At 41.0% G+C, this 27,562-nt stretch overlaps 1 protein-coding gene across 1 annotated transcript in view; it reads left to right on the top strand.

Annotated features, from left to right (window-relative positions):
* Window positions 1–27,562, top strand: part of CDC73 (cell division cycle 73) — a 109,218-nt gene that overhangs the window by 11,782 nt on the left and 69,874 nt on the right. Inside the window, exons 8-10 of the mRNA XM_072342659.1 lie at window positions 10,423–10,521; window positions 11,778–11,856; window positions 25,701–25,765. Coding sequence (XP_072198760.1) covers window positions 10,423–10,521; window positions 11,778–11,856; window positions 25,701–25,765 — 243 coding nt within the window. The remainder of the gene's footprint in view (window positions 1–10,422; window positions 10,522–11,777; window positions 11,857–25,700; window positions 25,766–27,562) is intronic.

Here is a 27,562-nt window from a genome sequence, read left to right as displayed (position 1 = left end):
CCAACGACAACCCTCTGCACTCTGCCAGTCAGCCAATTCTTGACCCAATTCACCATCCACTCATCTATCCCATACTTTCTCAGCTTTGTTATAAGGATGTCATGGGGGACAGTATCAAAGCCTTACTGAAATCAAGGTAGACTACATCTACTGCTCTTCCTCTGTCCACCCAGCTAGTGACATCTTCATAAAAGGCCACCAGGTTGGTCGAGCACGACCTCCCCTTGGTGAACCCATGCTGAGTACTCCTGATAACCTCCTTTTCTCCCACTTGTCTGGAGATGGCATCCAGCACAAGCTGTTCCATCACCTTCCCTGGGACAGAGGTGAGGCTGACTGGCCTATAATTACCCGGGTCATCCTTCTTGCCCTTTTTGAAGATCGGGGTGACATTGGCCATCCTCCAGTCTTCAGGCACCTCCCCAGTTTTCCAAGACCTCTGAAAAATTACAGAGAGTGGCTCTGCAATAACCTCCGCCAGCTCTCTCAGCACCCGCGGGTGCACCCCATCAGGTCCCATGGATTTATGGACATTAATGTTTCCTAAGCACTCACAGACCACCTCTTCCCTGACTAAAGGGAAATCTCCCATTCCCCAGATTCTCTCATCAACCACCAGGGTCTGGGATTCCTGGGGGAGAGCCCTTTCAATAAAGACAGAAGCAAAGAAGGCGTTCAGTATTTCTGCCTTCTCAGCATCCCCCATTACCAGAACGCCCCCCTCACTTAGTATGGGGCCCACATTCTCCCTAGCCTTCCTTTTGCTGTTAACGTACTTTAAAAAGCCTTTTTCATTATCCTTTATCACCTTAGCTAGATTCAACTCCAGGTGGGCTTTAGCCTTCCTTGTCACATCTCTGCAGGCCCTGACTACATCCTTATATTCTTCCCAAGTGGTCAGACCCTTTTTCCACATATCGTGAACTTCCTTTGCTTGGAGCTTGCACATGAGCTCCTTGCTCATCCATGCAGGTCTCCTGCCACCTTTTCCCAATTGCCCCCTTGCCTTCTAACACCCTGGCCCATGGGATAGTCCCAAGTAGGTCCCAGAAGAGATCAAAGTTGGCTCTCCTAAAGTCCAGGGTAGCAATCCTACTTTTTGCTTTGCTTCCTCCACTCAGGATCTTGAACTCCTCCATCTCATGATCGCTACAACCCAAGCTGAATAGTCTGGGGAAAATACTGGGGCGTAACAGCAAGTTCTTTTTTCTGTTTGGCCAGAATTTCAGGAGTGTTGTTAGCTTGAAGAAAAGACAGCAAATGTTTGAATTTCTGTACAAGAAACAGTCTGAGTGAATAGATGGGGAAACATCACTTGTTACCCAGGACAGTGGTTTTATTCTGGAATGGCTTGGGGGTTTCATTTGTAGGGTAAGAGGGTTTTTACTTCGGGTTTTCTTTTTTTTTTTTCCCCCTTTCTTTCTTTCTTTATAAAGTATCTTTGTGAAGAACTTCTGAGAACTCAAATAGGTTCTCTCAGGAATGTCATTCCTTGGCTACTTGCCTGTTCATTTTAAAAACTTTTGATCAAGGAAGCATGCCACCTATCTGCAACTTCTCCCTTGGCTTTTCTCTATCAAATAGAGAATAGTATCAATATCTGCTTGAATCTGGAATCTTCCTAGAATACATTTTAAAATGAAGTTGACTTGACTAGTAGTTTGCCATGTGGTGTTCAATATCTGAATTCTTTTAGCACTGCTGTGGTAAAGGTAATGGATTAGCAGCACACCCTAAAGGTCAGTTTCATTGCTTCTTTTAAAAAGCCAGAAACAGATCTTAAACTGTCTTTGCCACGGAGACGAATGTATGTGAACTTCTTGTGTCCTTTGTAGTACACACTCATGTAGAGTTGGCTTAAGATGCAAAAGGAAAGTGCTGGGCATATTAGAGTGCAGCGCAAAATCTGTTGTCCCTGGAAGGTTTGGGGCAGGTTTCTTCTGTTTTTTTGCTGTCTTTAGAGAAAATAGTGATTCCTTCAGCAAGGTGTTCCTCAGTGTTCTATGTATGTCTCTAGAAAATTGTCTTGACACTTGCGTTCTGCACCATTAGGTCTGCCTCTAATTATGTTTTTAATAGCATCTTTATTATGTTACTCCCCTTGCTGAAATTCAGTAGTGATTTTTTTTCAAGAGTGTTGAATCTGAGTGTGTTGGTGCTCCTCTTACACAGTATTCTTCAGAAGGTACGTATTGGTGTAGGGACCATGGGCTAAATAAAGGGAGTTTTTCCTTTGGTGTCTTCTGTGACCAGTTGCTCCGACACACAATTACTTATGGCAGCTAAAGAACTGATCTCTGCATTTCTTCTCAACGCTTCGTAATCTCATGATTCTTTTCTATGGAAGCCTCCTGAGTTTTGTTGCTGTTGAATTGATAGCGGCAGTATAGCCTTAGTGCTTTAATAATTTCACACACATTGTCATTTGTTGGCTGTCATTTATCAGTTGACGTTCACACATGACTTAGCTTTTTATAATGCATAACTCAAGTCCTCTGTCTGTACAGCCCGTTATTTTACCCTAATATTCTACTTGGCTGTTGCATTGTTTCATGACTATCTCTAGCAGCCTCACAAATTCAGTATATTGCTTTTAAAGTTGTACCTTCCACCTCACACTTTCGTCTATAAGACTTCCATAATTTGCATTTGCTTGCTTAAAGTTTGGCTTAGAGCTCTTGATTGAAGTGTTATTCGATACTTTCCAACTTGATCATTATGCCATTCTACCCTCCTCTGGGACTAGTGGTTGATTTAATCTCGGGTGGGTGACTCATCCTGTGCTGTCTGCCTTAAACTTCTGTTGGCCTTTCCCAAGTCTATAGCGAAGTCTTCCCAGTTTTATGAATAATGTCACATTTTTATGTAACCGCTTTTCAGAGCCAAATTGAATCTCTTTAGCATAAGGTTTTACTTCCTATTATAGTAGCTCATGAGGATACTTTACGTAGATGCAACATAGTTGCAGGTTTAAGTAAAGGTATGCAACAATGTATTTTGTGGAGCTGACTGACCGTCTCACCAACCGAGAACTTCCTCTCCCTTGTGTTTTCTTTAGTTGCCACAGTAGTTGTTACTTCTTGCACAGTCCAGTTCTGATTGTTGATCTTTATAAATGTGGGAACTGGAGCAAGGGAATTGCCATCTTTGTGCTGCAATCAGCTGGGCATGTGTGTGGGGGGGAGTAAGTAGTAGAGGTAAAGGGGGAAGAGGTTTAAAAAGAAATAAAGTCAAAGTTGATGTTCAGATTGTTAAGGTGTTGGTGTTGTTGGTGTCTCGCTGTTGTTTTTCATGGTGATCTCTTGTATAAAGCACATAATTTAGGGTGCTTGCTTACTCTCTGTTAGAAGGAAATGAATTGATAATACAGTTGTGTATTATCTGTATTACATACAGTTAGAGGTGTATCTTGAGGGCAGGTTGAGCTTGTCATTTTTCATATACATTAAATCAGTTGGAGCTGCAACTGTGAATCTTAAAGGAAAATGCTAGCAAAACAGAACTTTCCTAACTTATTCATAGAAAGTACCTTTGTTCATTGAATTGGACATCTTGTCTGGTAGCTAAAGGTTTGTATCTGTACACAGAATATTTGTCATACTAACTGTATAGAGTATTGAATTTTGAATTATTGCCTTGCAGGGCTCTCAGTTCTGTCTGTGTATCTGGATAAATGCCTGTTTTGTAAAATAAAGCTCAGAACGCTTAAAAAGAACCTTAGTGTTTAAACTTGAATTGATTCCTTCCTCTCCCTGTCTTTCCATCCTGAATAATCCTTTGATTTTTGTAATCTATAGAAGCAGGCTTCAGCAATCCTTTCTGAAGCAAAATCCTCATTCCATCTCTGCTATAAACGTGTTCATGGCAGTTGGATGCTATCTGCAGGAGTACTAAAGTAGTTGAAGCAGGAGTTTGAGCGCTCACAGGTATACTGGAAGGGAGAGTTTGTTTTAGTGATTGATGTACTTATGTTTTCTTCTTGGTTTTGTTTTTTGTTGTTAAGTTCTCAGAGTGCTCAGAAATAGTTGTTGCTCTACTTGGCATAAAAGCAGCATGTGACTTAGCTGTGGAGAAATCTTAAATCTGAGATCTTGGAAATGCACTAATGTGAATTTCTAACTCTTTGAAATGAAGCAGTGTTCTTTTGGTAATAATTTGCTCTGTGCCCTTCTGATTTAAAAAACAACAAAAGTGTATTTATTTCTTTACAATATATCTTAGAATCATAGAATGGCCTGGGTTAAAAAGGAACACAATGCTCATCCAGTTTCAGTCCCCCTGCTGTGTGCAGGGTCACCAGCCACCAGACCAGGCTGCCCAGAGCCACATCCAGCCTGGCCTTGAATGCCTCCAGGAATGGGGCATCCACAGCCTCCTTGGGCAACCTGTTCCAGTGCGTCACCATCCTCTGTGCAAAAGTCTTCCTCCTAATATCCAAACTAAACCCTCCCATCTTGGTTTAAAACCATTCCCCTATCCCATCACCATCCACCCTTGTAAACAGTCATTCCTCCTCCTGTTTATATGCTCCCTTCGAGTACTGGATGGCTGCAGTGAGGTCTTCCCAGTTAAAAGTTTAAGGTATTGTTTTTTGGTTTCTTTTTTTCTTTTCTTGAGCAAGCTTTCCCTAGGTACAGGAAAAATAACTTAATCAGCCCAAGCAAACGTGTATAGCAGCTTAGTATAGAGTCAGGATTACTTGAAATTCAGTCCCTCTAGTTTAGTAAGCCCTGAATCACATAATGATGGGTTTTGTCCATGTAAGATTTTCTTTGTGCATATTAATTACTACATCTAGGTCAGAATTTGAAAGCCAAGGTCTCACTTTTCACTTTGCGTTGCTTCCTTCCTGCACAGCAACTGATTTGATTTTTCTCCCTGCTTAATGTTTACCAAAACATCAAAAGTGAATGTTTTGAGTTTTGAAATATAAATATATTCATCATTAGAAGTAGGAAGTGAGGCTGAATCAAATGTTTTTCTGTCTTAATACTGCTACAGTACAGATTTCTTGTATTTCTTGTATGGAAAGATCTGGATATACAGCAAATATTTTTCCACAGAAAGCCACTTGTTGAAGCCAACAGCTTCTTTTAAACCTTCATCTCAATTAACATTTCATATCTTTGCTTAGCAATCCTGCCATAATAGTAAAGTCAGCTCTACTTACCTATGGGAGGAAAGGTTGTTGCTGTTCAATCTACTGCATGGCCATAAAAAGGGCATTAATACTGAGGGTGTTGGACTGAGTTCTAACTTTATTCTGAAGAACATGACTGAGCTTTCTGGATTAAACTAGTCTTCAGTTTTTTTCCTTTGCTTTGGAGTTTGTTTGTGAGCGTGGTGATACAGGCAGAACTGAGCAAAACAACTGGGGCATTGATAGTTGACGTAGACAGAGGGATTAGCTCTTTGCTGCTGTGTAGCATTTACCTTGGACATAACCCACAACTGCCAACTTACTCGTACCGTGTGTCACTTGGAACTACTTCTGAACAGTATTCCTCTGTGGTTTTCTCAGTTCCTGCATACACAAATTAAATAGCAAGGCTCATAACTTTGACCCAATGTATTTCATCTTTACAGTGCTCGATATTTCTGATCTGGTGTTATTGCCTGAATAATATCACCTGCACAGATGGTATTTGCATACGCTATTTTTGACAGAGGAATGTCTTTTAATTATAGGCTTGACCCTTTTAACAGTAATTGGCACATTTGAAGTAAATGCTGAGAGGCTTTCTTTGGTTAGTCCGTTTCATAAGGTTTTTTTAATGTGTTTTGAGCTTTCATAGCAATGAAATCAGCAAATACTGAGATGAAAATAACTTCACAGCATGATTAGGGTGGTGTTTCTAATTAGTTTTAATAGCTAAATGGCCTAAGTAAAACTTTGCCAATTGTAAAAGGACTTTTGATTGTACAAGCAATTTAGTTCTTGGGCCCTAGGTGGCAGAATTGTTCCACGCTCCTGAAATTCACAGTGAATTCAGTGGTGAACTTGAACAAGCAAAGTTGTGTTGGGTTAGTATCTCTTAGTGCATTCATATGAAAGGAAGGTATGGTTTTAAAATGGCTATGCACAAGCATAATGGGCTGGGATAGGTTTAATTTGCCCAACTCTACTTTATTCTGTGTTTTCTATTAACTAACTGAGAAGGCTGTTGTATTGCTGCTTGAATCTAGCTGATATGTTTTAAGTACAAAAGAAAAATGGATCAGATCATGACAATTGCTTTCATATTTTGTAAAAAGGTACCTCCGGTTTGTCAGAAAGTAGGATCCAAGTTACGTGTGCTGAATGAAATTCAGGTTAGCTGTAAAGCTGCTTCATCCTTGGGCACTTCAGTGATTCAATAAATAAGTCCAGCAAAGGCAGTGTTTCTATATGATGTGTGCGCCTAAGAAATGAACTTGGATATTTGCAAGAAAGTGTTCAAAACAGATGTAGCCTGATCTATCTTCAGGATGTTACAGTGGTATTGCTTTTTCATACTTCCAAGTTAGCCTTCATTCTATTTCAAGTTAGTTATTTTGCAGGTCTCTATTACAGTAAGTTTGCTGTAAAAAAAAAAACCAGAATAAAATAATCTAGTGAATGAAATAAAATACAGTCAAGTGAGAAGTGCAAATTTTTACTGAGAACGCTGCACAGATATGCAGGGCTGTTAGCTGCATGTTTTCCATTCATGGCAGTAGACTGTAGTAGCACTGAAACATCTTGACTGGAGAAATGTTATTTGATTCCCAGAGCAGCTTTTTCTGAGTGTGTGTGACTCCCGTTTTCTTTTTCCACAGCAGTTAGCAAAAATCATGTGTTATGTTAATGTATTTTAATATACTCCTCCACTGGGCAGCATAAAGTTTTTTTTCCCTATGTTCTGCTTTTATTAGCTATATGCATTCCAATTGTTCCTTACATTGCTGCTGTCCTGAAAGCACAACTGAAGAGACCTGTTTATAGTCAGGTGGTCTGTTTGAACTGTGCTTCTTGTATCAGTCGCTCTGTTGTATGCATTACTGCATTACAGTCTTTACAGGCCAAAAGAATATGGGAAGTGGTTCAAGGTCCATGAGCCCTCTGCATGCACATTGAGCATCTTGTGCTTTTACTTGTTATTCAGTGGTAATTTAAGAATGAAAATGGGAAGAGGGGTTGTTTCATCACACTTGTATCATTCAAAATCATATTTCTAGCTGTGGTCTTTTTGAAAAGTTCCCATGTTAGGAAAGATGTTGGGTCAGAAGTGATGGAAATCATTACGGTCTCAAAAAGCGCACTACAAAGAATATCCAGGGTTCATGTAACCAGGCTACTCGTATTTGCATGCTTGTGATTGCTTGCAGCTGTCCCTCAATATTCATCTTGGATATGTTCTACCTTTGAATTGGCAACTAACTGAGCATGCAGTTCAAAATGCAGCACTCTGAGACAGTCTTTGTTTTGGAATAGCAAGGGGTGAAAATTAGCTTCAGTGTTTGTGAGCAGTTCCTGTGGAGGATACTTAGAGTTCCTTTGACACAGGAGAGTGATGCCTTCACTAAAGGACTCTAGATTGAAATGCATGCTTGACATTTAAACATGCAAAGGGTTTTTCCTAAATACACAATTACTCAGTTAATGTACTATACAAACAAGTTAATTCCTATTAACACTAGTGATAGCATGTTGACTTGGTGCCTGTTAGTCACTGTGTTGTCAAGACATGGCCTATCTATGTCATAAAGTCTGGAGAATTTATATATTGTTGCAGGTTTTCTTCATTAATTTGTCAGGACTCTTCCTGTAAGGTGATGATGGTCTGTTCAGCTGACAGTAGCTCTGTCTCCCTGATGCTCTATTGGCTACTGCTGCTTACCCTTTCAATTCTATCCCAAGAGCATGGGACCAATTTAAGGAGGAATGATGGAGGGTGGGAGCTATTAATGTAGAGCTTCATTTAAGAAAATAGCAGAATCCTGATGGTTACAGCTGCTGAAATATTCTTCTTTTTTGTTTTTCTTTTTCTTCCCCAGTGGGATGAATTATTATTAGCTGTAGACATGGCTGGAATTAACAAAGAGAGCTTTCATGGGTATAACAGCATTCTAGGCAGAAAAACACAAGAATTGATGGAATTGTGCTTTTTCTACTAAGGATTTTCTTAAGCTTTCTGAAGCGTATTCAGATTTCTTTAAGGCCTAATGCAGAGAGATGGATTTATGCATTTTCCTGGGCTGTGCTCTGCGTTGGAAGTTTCTGATAATAAAAATGTTGAGTTTGAGATGAAATTCAACTAAATGTGGGTAGAAACTGGAGCGCGTTTGTATTCTGGGTGTCTAATGGGACGAACAATGAGCACTCAGTGGCCTTTCCAGTCTGCAGGGCTTTGCAAATCAGTCAGTACCTGCAATGGATGTTCTGCTTGATTATTTTTTGTCATAATGTAATCCCACATCCCCAAACAAAACAATAAAAAGCAAGATGATGGGCTTAGTTTGAGTGCTTGCTAAAGCACTGTTTCTTTTCCTCTGTCTAAATAGACATTATGGGTGTCCTCGAGGGCCCTGCATTTTGATGCTGTCAGAGAAACACATCAGTGAGAACACTTTGTAATTCTGTGCTTAATAGCAACGTCTTTTCAGCATGCTGGAGAATATCTTCTTGTTTTTCACCCTGATGGGAATTGAAGTTTGGTCCAGTTATTTAAAAGCAGAGATGCTGAAATGCCTTTGAAAAAGATCATATTTTGAAAAGTAAGCTTACTTTTAGGAGTATGTAAGTATATAAAATAAAGGGTGCATTTAAAGAATAAAATGGTAATGTGGAAGCTGGCTGCAGCTTCCCTGTAGCAAAAGGATTTGGCTTTTCTCTGGGCAATCACTCCTCTAAATTCCTGTTCTTGTTATTTAATTAGTTTCTCCTCCTGACTTTTGGAAGACTGAGGAGCTTGTCTTTCCAAGGGATATTATGTGAAGAAGTGCAGCAGTGATGAGCACTGTGGTTGCCATGCTGCCCAGCCCAGACTTCAGGAGAACTCTCTGAATTTCAAGTAAAACATGCAGTTAGTCCAGTTTTTCCAAGAACAGAGCTGATCTTGAGTACTGGCATATAACTGATATAGATGCACATGGCTCAAGCTCCTTGAAGGGTGTTTCCAAGGTTTTTCTGGTAGAAAAGAACTTGAAATGTGCTTTTATGTGAATTCCCTCAGTCTTTGTGAAAACATTTTGTGCAAGAAATGGCTTTATCTTCATGAGTGGTTTCTGATCATCTCCAGGTACAACCCTTCTGCTTTTGAGTGAATGGACAATGTGCTGGTCAAGGGAAGCGAGCTTAGAGAAGCTCTTTAAATTGTTTCTATAAAATTCACCCCAGAGGTCCTAGCTGTGTAATTTTTGCATTTGGTTTATGATGCCAATGGTTGTAACTGACAACATTGCAGGATTAGCATCAATGCTGTGGAAGAATCTAAGCATGTGAATGCTTCATAATATCCTGAACTATTAACAAGTAATATTTAGCAATGATTACAGACAATTTGGCATTCTGTCTGCATGTATCTCTCAGTTTAGACACCTGTTGAGTGGTAATAGAACAAACATAGGCTGGAGTTACTGTTTGGATTGCTCTTAATTCAGTCATTTCTATTTCCTTTCTCCTATTTAAAGAGGAAGGATCTGCTTCTTAAATTATTTGGTGTCAAATGGGGTGTAGTTGTAAAATGGGTGTTGCTACTAAAAGAACAGAATTGCATCACAATGACGGGGTTGTATCCGTGGACCCTCATCAGCCAGCTGAGGTGTTTTGCCCTGCTGGAAGGTGCAGGAGATGGGTGCCAACCTTCAGCTCCGTGCAGCTTTAGGCCTTTTAAGTGCTCACAAATATTCTTCACTGAAAGCAGCTGAGTGTGCTTGGCTGTAGGAAATCTTGTAGCACAGTTCAGCAGACAGTCTGTGCGCCTGATGTATCCTGGTAGGAGCCTGCGGTGAGCAGACAGGCACTTTTTAGCATATTATGTAACTGAGATGGGTCCTAGAAAAACTAGGTGAACATTTTTCGTTAATGCTTTTTTATTTCTTTATTTTTATTTGTTTCATCTTGCTTCAGCAAAGCATGATAGGCAAGAGCAAACAAGGAAATTGGTATTAGTTTGTGAACAACTTGGTTTAGTTGGTGTGGTAATGATGCCAGTTGGAGTCAGCCATTTGTTTTGAGGGTATAAGTCTTAAGGAGCAGTGGTAGCAAGTCTGCCCAGGAGCTGCTTATGTTTGGGTTCTATTATAGCAAAAAGAATTGTAAAACTTCTGTATATGAAACTTGTGCGCTGTCTGTTTTTCTATGAGATCCCGGTTAACTAAATGGTATTTTCTACTTGTGTTGGTGTTACTTGAAACACAGATCATCAGAAAGATCCACTGATATCTGCTAATGTTTTTCAGAACTTTGCCAAGAATATTTTTGCAATTCTTCAATCAGTAAAAGCCAGAGAAGAAGGCCGAGCACCTGAGCAAAGACCTGCACCAAATACAGCGCCTACGGTAAGAGCAGCTCTTCAATGGCTATGAGATCTGGCACTCCAAATGGAGAGTAGAATGTCTCGTCATTATTAAATACAAAGTTTGTTTTAGTTTCATTCCAGTGAATGAATAACTTCCCAGCACAGCTTTGTAGATATTCTTTGCCTTAAGTTACATAGACTGGTATTTAAGGAGCTGAATATATTAGTTTAATTTGTTCAGTATGTTCTTGTTACTTACTGATGAAGTGTTAGTGCCAGCTTCTGTATGTATCATACACTAGCGACATTCTGCATCTATTTGGAAAAGATGTATTACATGAGACAACTGCCATTTAAAACAAAATGTTTTGCTGGTTTTTGACAGATAGGGTAGCAAATGTTTAAGAATCTGGAACATGACTCATGAGTGGGAACAGCTTGAACCAGCTTTCTTTTGCCTGTAATAAATCAGAAGGACAATCTTACAGCTTTATTGTAAGCTGTCTAGGTATTAGACAAGGTTGGTTCTGTATTATGATATTTACCATTAGTCTTTATTAAGTATTACATATTCTTGAACCTCAGTCTGCTGTAAAAGACATTTGACTTGGTTTATTTTTTACTACTCTTGCTTCCGACAAAGACCTAAATTTATGGAGCCAGGTGAATTTCAGCATTTAAGCATTGGCTTCATGTTGAATTTCACGAACTGTAAGTTGGACCGTTCATATGCCATGCAGAGCAGTTGTGACCACCTAAGTAAGTCATACACAAGAAGAATGATTCGGTACTTAACTGGCACATTTTCGGCACTTCAAAAACAAACTAAGGAAACCACACTGTAACAAACAAAAAAAGCAAACAATGCTTTTTTTTCCACCAAATTTGGTTTTATTCTGAGGGTGTAATGGATTACTGGCTCAGTCGAGCTGATAAGGAACATACTGTGTGTATATGGCTGAAGGCTTAACCATGAGTTGTCACTTCTTTCTTTAAAACCTTGTGGTATTAGAAAAACTCTCTGATTTTATGAAGCTTACAAGTTTTAGCTAATGTGGTTTCTTACTGATTGCTCACTTTTGTCTAAGGTTGTTGTAGTTCCCTTCAGTATGTACTTCTAAATTGTTTCTCTGTGTGGATGTTTAAATGCGTCACAACTTTTCAAAGGCATTTCAAGTCTTGCTGAAGTGAACTAAGTTGATCCTTTTAGGCTATTCCATGCAATACTTAGTGAAGTTTAAGAACTAACAAGTACCTTTTTAGGGTGTTTTACAAACCTTATTTGATCTGTTTTAGGATCCCACTTTACGAAATAAGCAGCCTATTCCAGCTGCCTACAACAGATACGATCAGGAAAGATTCAAGGGCAAAGAGGGTAAGCTGATTGTGATGTTTCTTTAAATAATTATATGTATAAATATAAGAATGAGAAATGACACCAATGAGTGTAAAGTGAAGGTTGCAGGTTGTGTCATTGCTTGTCAAGCTTACGCAAAGACCCAAAAAAGCTATTCCTGTACCTACAGGTATTTTTTAACAAGACTATCTGCTGTTTGAATCCGCAGCTATTATTTCATAGGAATTATTCTTGCCATTTAGGAAGAAAGCTGAAAACTTAAAAAAACACTATTTTGTTTTTGGAAGATCACTTGCAATTTATAAATTGAACCAAACAAACAACACCAGTCCCTTACCAAAACTGGAAATACGATGCATAAACTGAAAGATATTGCCCTTTCTCACACAAGTCGCTGTCAGTAATTGTAAATAGATGTTACTAAAGCACGTACCTGTAATGGAAAAAAATGCAAAATATTAGCTCCCTTCTTGAGAAGATGGAAATAATCCAAGATGTTTTAAGAATTTTCAGTCATTTTTAAGTGGAAGCTTGAATTTGAGTGGTGATTTCTTTTTGAACTTCGTATCTTGCAGTGTTTGGTTTTGTACACACTGTGCTGTGGTTGCATGTGGTCTTTCTTGAAGAGCCAAGGCAAATTTTTCCTGCTTGTCTCAGTTGTCTCTTCCTTCTGGTTCTCAAACAAAATCATTGTTTTTTCTAATGGAAGTCCTTAGGCATGATACCAAAGGCTTTCTTTTGTGGGCCTCAGAAGCTTATGTGCTGCTGTCACTTTAAACTGCAGATGAACAGCTCCAGCTTGCATCTTTCAGTGTATTTGCCCTTATTCTTTTTTTGGTATGGAGAAAGAGAAAAGCAGTCATACACAGTGTATGTGAATTGTCAGACTTTGTGCTGTACTGTAGCTCATCTTGTTCAATTTTTGTATTGGAACAGCATGATTATTTTCACTATGTAAACAAAAAGCAAGAGTATAGGAGACTACCAAGTGGGTATTCAACTTTTGTTTGTAGCTGGAGAAAGAGAAATATCAGCTCTAACAGTAAGGAGAATTTCACACCATAAGAAACTTGTAGGAGTTGTTTCACATTCACCTCGTTGGATAATGTAAAAGATATTCAAAATCAGATTATGGCCATTCCTGAAGCTAACAGAATATATGTGTTTTTGTAAATATTCACTTGCATGTGAATATATCATCTAGGGTTTTGTGTGTGTAACTTGCTCTGGAAAATTTGGTCATATATTTTGTTATATCCTGTTACATACATTGGGCTCAGTGTACTTTCATTTCAATCCAGTGGTGTGTATTTAGTACCCCTGCTCAGTGGCAACCATGGTAGTGATGGGGAGGGAGGGAGAGGAGTGAGATCAGGCATTTGCTTGCTTTTTAAGTAGTGAAAAATAATGTGTAAGAGCATATACGAAGAACTGATTCTTTCAATGAGAGGCATGAGATTGGGGAAGGGGAGAAGGAGAACCTTCCCTGAATGTTTTTTACTCTTCAGGTTTTTTTCTGATAATTTTTAGTCTCAGGATCTGAGCATCTGACAAGTAGATTTCCTTTTACTACACTTTCTGAAGAGGAATACAGAAGATGTGTGAAGTCAGATCTGTCTGTGAATTACTTTCTCCAGCTTTGTTAAATTACACCAATACATTTATTTAATTGTGCACTCTTCTACAAGAAATTCCAGTGGAGGAATAGTTGTGTCATTGTAGATGACGCTGTTTTGTTTAGTTGCTTTGCTCTGATTTTTCTGTGTTTGGTTTACTACAGAAGTTGTCTAATAGCGGTCTCACTCTTAGCATAAAGAGTTGAAAGTCTGCAGGGCTAAGATGGTAAACTAAGGAATTCTAATATGAGGTCCCTTATTAAAGGAGACTGCTGAATAGCATCCTAATTTTTTGCAGTGGTTCACAGTGCATTTCTGGTTGGCTTGCTTAAAATCTTTTCTCCAGGTGGGGAAGGCTTTGTTTCTAGGATGGTTTAGACTGGTACTTAATGGAGGGTTTTGTAATTGTAAGGCAGTATTCCTGAAGAGTGGCTGCTTATGTACCACCAAGACAACCGTAGCTTTTGCACAAATGAGCATCTCAGTACAGCAGCTATGGCTAGAAAGAAGAGAGAATGCTTCCCTTCAAGCATCTTAACATTTGGTGATTTATGGCATAGTAAATGTATTAGATAGTCTGTTACAGTAGGTCCCAGTGTACATCCTAGGTACTTCCACAATGGAAGAACATTGTACTTGGCGGTGTGCCTGTCACTCGCTCAAATAGCTTAGAGGTGAGAAGGTGAACAGTGCAATTACTTTGCTTGACTGCTGTTTCCTTCCTTTTGGTTTCACTTCTTTCATGCTGGCAGTCAGTGATCTATCCTCTCTCCAGCAAAACAAAGCTCCTTTCTATGCTAAACTTCCTCTGCTTTTCACTTTGTAGTTTTATTCCTTGCCTTCAATTTTATTCACTTTTAAATATTATGTTTTATTAAAGTCACTTATTAATGTACAGCTTTACCATTTTATTCATAGGAGTAGGAATTCTGGAGTTTTGAAGCTTGAATGCCTGGTTAGACTCACTTATTGCGTTCATATATAAGGTTATTATAAGGATTCAGTTTCTTTGTGGAAGAGAATGTGCAGATTTGTATAAGGAGAGTAAAATAGATCACCCTTGTGCTTTCCTGGCTTTGTGTGACGGGGTAGTTTGATAAGAAATCTCTTCTGAATTGGAAAATAGACAGATCACAAGACTTGTCTTGTGATTTTTCTGCTTTGTTTATATTGTGACCCTTTGAAAAGCTTGGGTTCAATTGTTTTTAAGACTATCGTTAAATTGTTTTATATGAATTTTACAAAGAACTTTCTAGGTTCGGGTTCGGGTAACTTGGAAATTTAGGATCCTGTAGTGGAAACACTGAGTCACAGCCTGAAGCAGTGACTGAGCACATGGTGGGAAGGCTGGGCCAACCCAGGGGAGCTCAGCTGCATATAATGTACCTGAGTAACCAGAAGGGCTGGAGCCAGGATCCGCTCCTTCCCAGACCTCATTTAAGGGTTGGCAGTGGAGATATGGGCCATCTCACTAGAGATTCCTGTGTACCTGAGGCCTTCCAGGGCTAAGTCTATTTTCTTCCTTTGTTTCTGTGCCTGCAGCTGATCCATTTGGACTTCTCCTCTCTTGCTGCTGCTTAGGACTTTGCTACCCTCCTATTATTTCTGTGCTTTCTGTCACATTATAATGTTACAGTTTGAAACTTTTAGCTTTACTTGTTAAGGAACAATTCTAAAGCAGAGTGTTCTAAAGACTGTTACGTTGAACGAAATTCAAGCAAAGTCTTAAAATTCGGGCTTTCAAATTTTCAGAGCCACGTTCCTCCAAACTGTTTTTTGTCTTTTTTTTTTTTTTTTTTTGCCTGAACATCCTTCCAGAAACAGGTTAATCAAAGTGTTTTAGAACTATTATTCTTTGTGAAAGTGTCAGAGCTTGAATTAGTGTTGGCAGTGGATGTCTGGAGCTGCAGCAGGTGCAAAATCAAAATGTCGAGTGACCTAGATTTACACAGAGCAGTGGGCTTTAAGTGAGTGGAAGCCTATTGGAGCTTTAATACTCATATGTGAGGAAATTGAACATCTGTCTGTGTGATGATGGAGAATATGATCAGTCCAATAAGCTGATGCATTACTGTGCATATTTTCATTAGGAAATGTAATTGGTATCTTTTAAGTGAGAGAAGCACTTGGGTTGATATATGGTGATGCTAGAAAGGTACCAAGTGATGAACCATATAGAAAAAGTATGTTTCTTTTGATGATTTTTGGGTCATTGAAGTGTGAAATTGTGATCATAATAAGTGCAATAACTGGAGAGGAATAGATAGTCTTAATGTCAGCTGGTAATAGTTTGTTTTGAAGCACTAGAACTGATTATGCAGTGGTTGTTTTGTTTGGTCTCTGGAGATCTTGGTTTCAGACGTATCTTGATTAAGGTGATTTGAACAATGCTGGTATGTTTATAAAACAGTGTATGGGAGATTGGTAATCACAGCCTGAACCTCTGATTAATCAGCTGAGGCAAGTATGGGGTCAGCTGTGGGAGCACAGGTGAGAGTGATGTAGCTGTGCTCCCGGGAGGGGTGGAGCTTGACTCCATCCCCTCTGAGACCTCATTTAAGGGCTGACTCCCACTGGAGCAGTATCTCTTGGAGATCGCTCACCAGGGAGGACTGCCCCAGCTGCTTCGGTCAAGGCACCACCATTGGTGAGTTTTTCCTTTACTTATTCACTTATACCCTCTGTACATTTTGTTTCCATCTGTACATTAAAAACCAATACATTTGGCGAGCCAGGCAGGAGCCTGCAAATATCGGAAAAAAAAAAAATGTCTTTCCTATGGAATGTGTTTAGCTGGTTCAAGGGGGAGAAGATCACCCCCTTAGGGAAAACCCTCCCTGGACAAATCCCAGGGTTTGAGGCGTCCCCATATTTTCAATTAGCGACGATTATTGAACAATGGGAGCCCTTACGGGTAACGGGCAATATGTCCCCTTACTATCTAACCGAATACTTTCAGGGATTGCAAAAAGATATTTTGACAACCAAGGAAAGGCAAATGGCTGCATCCATGGCAGCTTGGCCTTTATTGAATGCTTTAAATCAGGCAGAGATTAAATCAAATAAGATTGAGCATGAAAATCAATTATTAAAAGCCCGCATTGAAAAATTAGAGGGCGAAATTAGTCTGTTAACGGGGAAAAATTCATCATTTTTTTCAAATACCCCCCAAATTAGATATATTTCAATGGATGATAGTAGGGATCCTGAAACATCGGACCAAACTAAGGTCACTAAATCTGACCTAGAAGAGCCACTTAAGACGGACTTATTAGAAGTCCGTCCTATGGTAACTCAAAAAACAAAAAAAGTCCAGGAGCGACCAGCAGGGGTGCCTCCTGATCAATGGACCCCTGCTGACTCATATTTACACGTAACAGCACGTCCATACACACCCACCGAACTTATGGATCTAGTACAGCGCTTCAGGCAAAGGCCGAGGGAAAGTGTCCCAGCCTGGCTGCTACGATTATGGGACTCGGGAGCAGAAAGTGTAATAGTTAGCGGCCCCGAGGTATCTAAACTAGCAACAATAACAGTCCATCCTGCCCTGAGGCAGAGATTGTACTCAGGGTCCCAGTTCCCTGAAGAGAATCATTCAATCGTAGACTGGATAATGGCTGCCTGCCGTATGGTATGGTCAAATAAAACAGACATGCCAGTACATACAGGAATGTGGTCTTCTATGGAAGACCTACAGAATTATATCCGGGAACTAGGCATGCGAGAGGCTGTCTATGAAGATGCATCTGTTAGTCCAGACATGGTGAAGTTTTCCGCAGGAATGAGGGACCTAATCTTACAGCAGGCTCCCTCACATATGTATGGAACGTTGGTTTCTATATTAAATCCTTTAGTGGCCGCAGAGGCAGCAGTCCAGCATGCTGCCCAATTGGTAGCGGACCTAGGAGAAACTGAGCGCCTGAGAACCAAGCGCAATATCAGAGTAATTGAAGATTCTGAAGTTTTTCCAATAGCCCGAGCCAGGAGATCGGCTCCACGAACCCCTCGGGCGGGACCCATTAGGGTGTCCCGAAAACAAATGTTTAATGATCTACTCCGAGCAGGTGTTCAATTTGCCAAAATTGATGGGCAGCCCAATCACGTTCTACTTCAGTTGTGGAAACAGCTGAAGGATGAACAAAAATTTCAAAACCGCCCCAAAAGACCGGGGATAAGGCTTATAGAACGACGACCAACAACAGTTTGGAATCTAGAAGACTTTGTCGTGCCAAATAGGAAAAAGAGGCCACCTCAGGTACCTCGGGTCACAATACCAGAGGCATCAGAGGTAAAAGACTTGAATCTGGCCCAGTTTATGGCGTGATGAGGGACGTCAGTCACCCTAGGGCCTCTAGACGGGACCGGAGGCCCTATGTGGAATTGACAATATATTGGTCCCGAGAGAATGTGCAGAAGGTTATGGCCCTCGTTGATACTGGGGCAGAAACATCTATAATATATGGGGACCCAACAAAATTCAGAGGGAATAAAGTAATGATTGGAGGCTTTGGGGGACAGACTGTTCCAGTCACCCAAACCTGGGTAAAATTGGGGGTCGGGCGCCTCCCACCACGGGAGTACAAGGTATCTATTGCTCCAATTCCGGAATACATATTGGGAATTGATATCTTGTGGGGTCTGGCTCTCCACACAACAGTGGGAGAGTTCCGGTTGCGACAGAGATGCATTAGTATCCGGGCAATTCAGACAATATTGAGAGGCCATGCAAAACATGAGCCTATTTGTCTGCCCAAGCCACGTCGGATTACTAATGTAAAACAGTACAGACTCCCAGGTGGGCAGGATGAAATAACAAAAACAGTGCAGGAATTAGAAAAAGTGGGTATTATAAGGCCTGCACATAGCCCGTACAACTCCCCAATATGGCCAGTGCGAAAATCGGATGGAACATGGAGGATGACAGTGGATTATAGGGAATTAAATAAGGTCACGCCGCCCGTTCATGCGGCCGTACCCAATATTGCCTCCCTAATGGACACACTAAGTAGAGAAATTAAAACGTATCACTGTGTCCTAGACTTAGCGAATGCATTCTTCAGTATTCCAATTAGTGAAGAATCACAAGACCAGTTTGCATTCACATGGGAAGGCAGGCAGTGGACTTTTCAGGTTCTGCCGCAAGGGTACGTGCATTCACCTACTTTTTGTCATAATTTGGTGGCGCGTGATCTGGCTAAGTGGCAGAAGCCACATAATGTAAATTTATATCATTATATTGATGACCTCCTGTTAACATCCGATTCATTAGAGGCGGTGAGACAAGCAGCAGATTTATTGATAGCTTATCTGCAAAAGAGAGGGTGGGCTATAAACCCACAGAAGGTGCAAGGTCCGGGGCTATCTGTAAAATTCCTGGGAGTAATTTGGTCCGGAAAAACCAAAGTACTACCCAGTGCAGTAGTGGATAAAGTCCAAGCGTTCCCAGTCCCTACAACATCGAAACAGCTACAAGAGTTCTTAGGTATATTGGGGTATTGGCGCTCCTTTATACCTCACTTAGCTCAGTTGTTGAGGCCATTGTATAAGCTTACCAAGAAGGGTCAATCGTGGAACTGGGGGAAGGTAGAACAAGATGCTTTCCAACAGGCAAAGCTGGCAGTTAAACAAGCCCAGGCATTGGGTATATTTGATCCGACCCTCCCAGCTGAACTAGACGTTCATGTTACCCAGGATGGTTTTGGCTGGGGCCTGTGGCAACGCCAGAGTTCTGTTCGAACCCCCATTGGATTCTGGTCTCAGGTTTGGCATGGAGCAGAAGAAAGATACAGCATGATTGAAAAACAATTATTGGCTGCCTATTCAGCGTTACAAGCGGTAGAGCCAATAACCCAAACAGCAGAGGTTATAGTTAAAACTACATTACCGATCCAGGGGTGGGTAAGAGATTTAACTCACCTTCCTAAGACAGGGGTGGCCCAAGCACAGACGGTAGCACGATGGGTCGCCTATCTAAGTCAAAGAAGCAGCCTGTCTTCGTCTCCACTTAAGGAGGAATTACAGAAGATCCTAGGCCCAGTGACATATCGCAGTGATACGCCGAAAGAACCAATGGTCGCTCCACCAGAGAAGAGCCCTGTTCAGGAAGGAAGATATCCTATTCCTGAAGATGCCTGGTATACGGATGGGTCCAGCAGAGGCAACCCGAGCAAGTGGCGAGCTATAGCATACCATCCCTCTACTGAGACAATCTGGTTTGATGAGGGGGATGGTCAGAGCAGCCAGTGGGCAGAATTGCGAGCCGTGTGGATGGTTATAACCAAAGAACCTGGTAATGGCATCCTGAACATCTGTACGGATAGTTGGGCCGTGTACCGGGGGCTTACTCTGTGGATTACGCAGTGGGCTACCCAGGAATGGACTATCCACGCCCGACCGATCTGGGGGAAAGACATGTGGGTAGACATTTGGAATACGGTCAAACACAGGACGGTATGTGTCTACCATGTCTCTGGTCATCAACCCCTGCAGTCACCAGGAAACGATGAAGCGGACACACTGGCCCGAGTTCGATGGATTGGGAATTCACAATCCGAAAATATTGCCCGATGGTTACATCAGAAGCTACGGCATGCTGGACAAAAGATAATGTGGGCAGCTGCTAAAGCATGGGGGCTGCCTGTACAGCTATCTGATATCGTCCAAGCATGTCAGGACTGTGACGCTTGCTCAAAGATGAGACCAAGACCGTTGCCTGAAACAACATCCCACATTGCTAGAGGATATAGTCCTCTTCAGAGATGGCAGGTTGATTACATTGGGCCCCTCCCTCGGTCTGAGGGGGCGAGATATGCCCTGACCTGCGTTGATACTGTAAGTGGACTGCTGCAAGCCTATCCCGTACCAAAGGCAAATCAAGCATATACAATTAAGGCACTCACTAAACTGATGTCTGCATATGGGACACCTCAAGTCATCGAGAGCGACCAAGGGACTCACTTTACTGGAGCGATGATACAGCGCTGGGCAGAAGAGAACAACATTGAATGGCGATTCCATCTGCCATATAATCCAACAGGGGCAGGCCTTATTGAACGCTACAATGGTATCCTTAAGGCTGCCCTGAAGACAGACTCCCAGTCCCTGCAGGGGTGGACAAAAAGATTATACGAAACCCTGCGGGACTTGAACGAAAGACCTCGGGATGGCAGACCCAGTGCCCTGAAAATGTTACACACTATATGGGCCTCCCCTCTTAGGATTCAAATTACAGGTACTGATAATGAGGTAAAACCGCAGGTTGGTAATGACAATAATCTTCTGCTCCCTGCCCCTGAGAATCTAAAACCAGGAATCCATAAGATAAATTGGCCCTGGAAGGTGCAAGTAGGACCCAAGTGGTGTGGCCTACTTGCACCTTGGGGGAGACTATTGGAGGTGGGAGGTTCAGTTACCCCCTCGGTGATAGGTACATGGCCTACTGACATCGTGGTCAATACTCCGGTCTTTATTGCTAAAGGGACACCCATCATGTCCCTATGGCAGATCAGGACTCCTCCTCTGGTGCCAGATATAGTTATACAGCCACAGATATCTGGCCAGAGGGTATGGTATCGGAGGCCGGGACATAATCCGGTGCGAGCAGAAGTATTGACCCAAGACAAGAATACGGCCTGTATCTTGCCCTGGAGGGCAGACCTTCCTCTCCTGGTACCCTTGAAACATCTGTATTACTCTCCCTAAGATTCTAAGCCTCTAGGACCATCAGAGAACAATTTGTGTGGACTGATGAAACGCAAATGGACCTGCACCTCGAGATGGCTTGTCTCCAGTAACATCTATCAAGCACTGGCCCACGGAAGATCGTGAATACCCATCCAATCATCATTTGAATAACATCAACATTCGGTGCGACGGGAGATTGTATCAGCGTCGCGTTGGGTCTCTGTGATAAGGGAAAACTCACCTAATCATTGGTTCACGCTGTGAAGGGGTGGAGTGTATGGGAGATTGGTAATCACAGCCTGAACCTCTGATTAATCAGCTGAGGCAAGTATGGGGTCAGCTGTGGGAGCACAGGTGAGAGTGATGTAGCTGTGCTCCCGGGAGGGGTGGAGCTTGACTCCATCCCCTCTGAGACCTCATTTAAGGGCTGACTCCCACTGGAGCAGTATCTCTTGGAGATCGCTCACCAGGGAGGACTGCCCCAGCTGCTTCGGTCAAGGCACCACCATTGGTGAGTTTTTCCTTTACTTATTCACTTATACCCTCTGTACATTTTGTTTCCATCTGTACATTAAAAACCAATACAAACAGATTATATTTGGCAACCAGGAAAAGTTGTAATGCTTTTCCTGCAATACATTAATGATAAGTTTTGCTTGCATTCTTTACTCTTTTAAATATTTCATGTGAGCTGTTTGTACTTAAATGAAGTTAGTGTGATAGCCTAACTATTTTGTAGTCTTAGAGGAGGAAAGAAGTTACTGAAGACTCTCAAGCAGCTTTTTTAGCAGTTGTTCTGCTTCTAATTCAACGTTTAAAAATAGAGATCTGAAGTTTTGCCATCTTGGCGTCGTTCTTGAAGAATCTCTTCTTAAATACCCTTTACTTGGTAGATAGCTTATAAATTTAACTCTTTGCTCTATCGCCATCAATGAAGCTATGATTTTTGGATCTGGAGTTGCCAACTGAATCTCAGCCGGGTGTTAATAGTTTTATGTCTGTGCTGCTGCATGACTCAGCAGCACAGGTTTGAGCTGGAAGAGGAAGGGACAGAAAAAATGCATTGTATTTCTCTTCTTTGTTGGAGGGCAGGGTGCAGCATTTATACTAATGAATGGTGGGGGCATGTCTGTTGGTGCTCCAGGTTGCTTGGTTTTCTGCTCTGCTTTACTGTGGCCTATGGGTCCTTTTATGTCCCTGGAGTGCTTTTGAGCAGCTGTGTCAGGGTCAGCTTCTACCCTCAGAGAATGCTCTGGAAGAAATCCCACTCTGCCTTTTGTCCTGGCCCTTGAATGTCTTCTACAAGCAGCTGTAGAAGGCTGGCTAACAGACTCAGTAATTTCTGAAATGGGAATGAAGCCATTACTGTGGAGTTCCTGACTTGGAAGCATTTGTCTGCTTTGCATAGGCTGTATGCTGGGAATGGAACTGAAGTTGCCATGCATAGAAACTATTAGGACATTCTAAAAATGGTATGAATGTAGAAGTGACAGGGTTCCTGCAGTCAGCAGTGTCTGTTTCTTCAAGTGACTGATAGAATTATCACATGGAAAATGAGATGATTGAGAGGATCGGGGAGAAGCACTGTCTGTGCTGTTGTCAGTTGAGGGTTGCTGTGGTTATTTGGAAGCTGCCACTGCTTAACTCTCATTCGTCATTTAAGAGTTGGAGGCAGGAAATTAGAGTGCTGTTGAGCTGTTTAGGAGGTGGTTCCTTCTGCTGACCCAACCGTGTCTGCAGGTAGCAGGCTCTGGCGTCCCTTAGATACCTCATAGTGGCTGCGGTAACTGTTTGCAGGAATCCGTGTGGACACCCACATTCTCTTTTGGCCATGTAATTTATTTTAGAGATGCATTAATCAATAAATAAATAATAGAGGCACTATGCTGTTATTTACTGGTGATCAGAAGTGTTTTATTTACCTTCTAAGTAGTTGTTAAATAGCACTGGAAGGCCTATATCCATGCTGGAAATGTTCAGCAGGCTAGGAGCCTACTCTAAAATGCTTGAGGTACCATCAGGCTCTTTGGATCCTAGTAACTCACTCCTCTTCCTGGGAGGAAGGGTTGGCATAAGGCCTGGGAGCAGGAAGTTGGTGAGACCCAGGGCCATGTTTAGTGGCTCTTGTGGCTCACTGCACGAACCAAGGTAGATTCTATAAGGAACTCAAGTATATGTTTTTTTTTCTTTAAAAGATGAAACCATTAGAGGTTGAACAGAGGCTGGTTCCCTGCTAGGTGCTTGTCTCCTCTTTGATTTACTTTCTAACTGTGCTGCTGGCTCTGTGGGCTTTTATTCCCTTTGTGGTGCTGATGGAGTCATGTGTTAGCTTTTTCATTAATTCAGGAGGAGCACAAGGTTTTATTAGGAACAAAGTAGGTAATGATCCTAGTGGAAAGAAATAATTGAAATGGAAAATAAATGTGTAGAACTAATGATAGAACCTGGGTTTGTGCTGAGAGGGAAGGTACTGAGGTACGCCTGGCATGGCAGGGGTGCTGCTTGCTGGTATTACTAAGGGCTGACTGATTGAAATGGGTGGGAACTTCTTATGTTAGAAGTAGGAGGAAATGGTAGTAGGCCAGTTGGGAAAGGGGAAAGGTTCCTCTGTCAGTAATTGTCTGCAAGCCAGAAGCAACTGTCATCCTAGATGATACATCTCTGATTTGTTCACACCAGGTCAGTAAAAGCATCCCTTCAACTTCAGGCAGGGAGCTCTACCAAGCACTCTGCAAGGCCTTGAGCACCCCATGTAATATTAACATGCTCCTTGCTCAGAAACAGTGACCAATATCACTGAGAAATGTTTTATCCATGTAAATCCTGGTCAGATGAGCTACACTGTATTTGCACTGAGCTGAGAGCAATTACATGTTGAGCTCAGAGGGAAAGGTAAGGTGATTTCAGTTTACAAAGGAAACCTTTTCATAGTAAAGATGGTAGTACTCAGGTCTGTACTTGCATTTTGCTATCTCAAAATTAACTCTGTGTGGTTGGAAAACGTTAAGTCCAGCAGAAGGGGAAAAGTTTGAAAAGCTGAGATAAATGAGGGATGGAGCTGAGGTCACTTGGTGCAGTGTGGTGGAGAAATGGCCTGTGACATGGTAGACAGCACCAGCGGAACAACCGGGATTCTCTGTGTGGGAGTTGGTGGTAGGCCTGATAGAAAACCCAAAACAGCATTCAGGAAGTAGATATCCATCTCTGCAGTGAGAAAAGTATGATCAGTTCTGATCTCTTGAGTATCTTTCTCTAGGCAGTGGAGAGCCATAAAATCTGGAGAACTTTTCTGCTTCATTTCCTGCAACTGTATGATAATCTTCCTCATCTAAAGGAAGAAAGGATGAACAATCAGAGATGTGTCCCAGGACACTGCATTGTTGTCAGGGTTGTGTGGGTTTCCATTTAAGTTAATTTGTTCATGGTAAACACAAGGAGCTCTAACATGGTTGAAAATCTGATGGTTTTCAACTTCTTGTAGGCTGGAGTGCAAGCATTAAACTGGATTCTGTGTTGCTTTTGGTTTGTAAGTTTGTATGCTTATGAATTTTGAGAAGACAGCATAATATTCCAGTTCCCAATAAGGCTTTCTGCACAGTGTCAAGTACCTTTACTAGCTGAAACAGGAGTTGCTTAGGTGTATACATATGCTCACAGCCATTGTGTTGATGGGGTTATCGTGCCCGTTTCTGGAGACTAGTGGTTATTGTAACATTTTAAGAATGAACTTAAGCTGTTGGTTGCTTGATTCAGCTGACAGTGGATATGAGGCTAGGGAATGTAAACGGAGAAGAGTTTTACCACAAATTCTGGTGGCCACATTTGGCTGACTTAAGTTGTATATTACTGAGGACAGGAAGACAGAAAAGGACTTTGTGAACTCAGAAAGGCTTGCAGGAGGGTTAGTCTCTGATTGCTTGCAGGCGTTTGGTGCGTTGTTTTATTAAATCTCAATTTATGCTGTTCCAAAACAAAAAAAAAAAAAGCCAACCCCCAACAATTTCTTATTGCTTTGAGTTTAGTAATGTGAGTTTATGTGAATTCTGCTGTGTGTGTGTATCATATGATAATGATGTTGCTTTAATGCACTGAAAATGTGGATTTATCATGGGAAGTGTCTGTGATTTTTATCTTTGGTAAAGCAGTTTATAATGGAGCATGTTTTTGCATTTGTACCATTGCAATATAATACATTCTGAGAATGGGTTGCTTTTCCATTTTGTAATGAAGAGAATTTCTGATGCTGCATGTGTATAATACTGCATATAGTATACTATGTGCTACAAAGATTTAAACTTACATCATTTCTCTAGAAGATTGCATGTGGCAGAAGCAGCTCACTGTGGTTACAGAAGGCAGAAATACCAAGTGGAGCTCTGCCTAAAGAAAATAGAGATTTCCTAAATACTGCCCAGGTTTTGTAGCGTAAACAATGTTTACATGCAACAGCAATATGTGTTACTTAGAAAAATAATTTCAAGTATGCTTCTAATGTTGTCCACTTAAAATCTATGGCCCTGTGCTTGTAATGACTTACAGGAGACTTTTTTTGCTTTGCAGAAACGGAGGGCTTTAAAATTGATACCATGGGCACCTATCATGGAATGACTCTGAAGTCTGTAACGGTAAGCTGAAGGTTTTTTCTTAGTAGTGTTTTATAGAAGTCATGTATTTCTTGTCAGCCATACCTAAGGTAGGGCATTTCACTTGATTAATAGAGGTAATGATTGCTTTTCTGTGTGGAAAGTGGGAAGTGAATCGTGTTTTGATTCAGAGGGTTCATTTAAAAGTTTTGGCTTTGTCTGAAGGTTTTCAATAGGGAGACTTTGCTGGCAAGTTTGTCTAGTGGAGGTGCAGCCTTTTTGTTGTTGACTGATGTTTTGTCTAGCTTTATGTATTCCTGTTAAGGACATCTTTCATAGGTGATGAAACTGCTCCAAAGAAAGATTTTGGAGTATTGGTTTTTCCTACTCCATGCTTAATAAAAATAAATATAAATGTCAGAAGAATTTTTACCTGTATTACTGTTGAACATTATTGGCCTAGTGGAGTGGGCTTCTTTCGTATGACTTAACCATGCTGTCGGTGGGGATTGCTACATAGAAAGACAAGATATCCCTGAACAGACTTATTAAGTTTTGGGGCCAACATTTCTTTGCTTTTATGGAATTGGGTTGAATACTTTCAAAATAATGCTTTTCTGATCTGCTGATGAGTAGGACAGATGCTACAGAACTAATGCAGGGCCCTCATTACAGTTTTTGCCATCTGCATACCTATATGAATGTGATGAATCGGCGGTACTAAATACTCTCCTAAATCCCTGCACTGTTTGTAGTTTGCAGAATTAAATCTAACATAAAATGGTATTCTGAATGCAAATTTATTAAAATCATTTCGAGCCTTCTCTTGTTTGTTTAAAAGCTCTTGCTTAAGCCCTTCATATCCAACCTCCTTCTAACTCTTAAGATATTTAAAAAATAATAATAATTGGATGTCAACATTTTAAGGAGGGAGTCAATTTACTTCTGAACGCTGTTGTTTGTGGATGAATTAAGAAGCCAAGGGAAGAAAATAACCTATTAAGTCCAAAGATTTGTTCTTTTCCATTAAACGAATTAAAGCTGCTTTATGAGCAGTGTTACAATAGATCCGCATTTCTGTGTTGCCGCATGTCTGTTTCAAGTTGTGTTGTTGTGAATTGAAAAACAAGCTGTTTAAATTGCCTTACAAAGAGTGGGGGAAAAAAGCAGGATAGTAGTAAAGTAGTGTGATTGAGATGTTTCAAACTTGTGAATGTCAATATTGTAAAAGCAAAGCAATGCACAGTAACTAACCGTGCAGTGTTTCGTGAGTTGATGAAAAGGATAAATAAAGCCTGTTCTAGGAAACCTAGTTTAAATATTCCATACAGTACATATTCATTGTAGTGCATGAAGTTTGGGGGTAGGATTATTAAGCTGTCCTGGCTGCTTTCATCCATTAAAGAGAAGGATATAACTGATAGTTAAAAAGAAAAAAGACTAATAAAAGAATTGTGCAACATGAAGTAGAACTCCTTGGTGTAACTGCTAGAGGTATTGCTGTGACTGCACAATGAATATCATCTTCTGTCATGAGAAATATTAAAACTCCTGGCATTCAGCATTTTTTCCAAGAAAGAAACTGTGGGGGATTCTTTAGAGCCTTATTTTACAAGCTATTAAGGAGGTAACTTTGTTGTTTACTTTGTTCCTAATAAGTTGCAGTGCCATACTGACTTGGTTTTTCATATTGGGATGGAGAGAATGAATTGATTAATTACATTGCATGGAAATGTTCTTCTGTTTTTGTCCAGACTTTCTCACAGTGATGTAATCACATAGGCCCAATCTTTATTCTTCAGATTTATGTATTAATTTCCTACAAGTTGTGGTTTCCTA

Source organism: Excalfactoria chinensis, chromosome 8, assembly GCF_039878825.1.
Source record: "Excalfactoria chinensis isolate bCotChi1 chromosome 8, bCotChi1.hap2, whole genome shotgun sequence".
In the NCBI taxonomy this organism is placed as follows: domain Eukaryota; kingdom Metazoa; phylum Chordata; class Aves; order Galliformes; family Phasianidae; genus Excalfactoria; species Excalfactoria chinensis.
The sequence above is the reverse complement of the archived record's forward strand: the minus strand, read 5'-3'. Positions and strand labels throughout refer to the sequence as shown.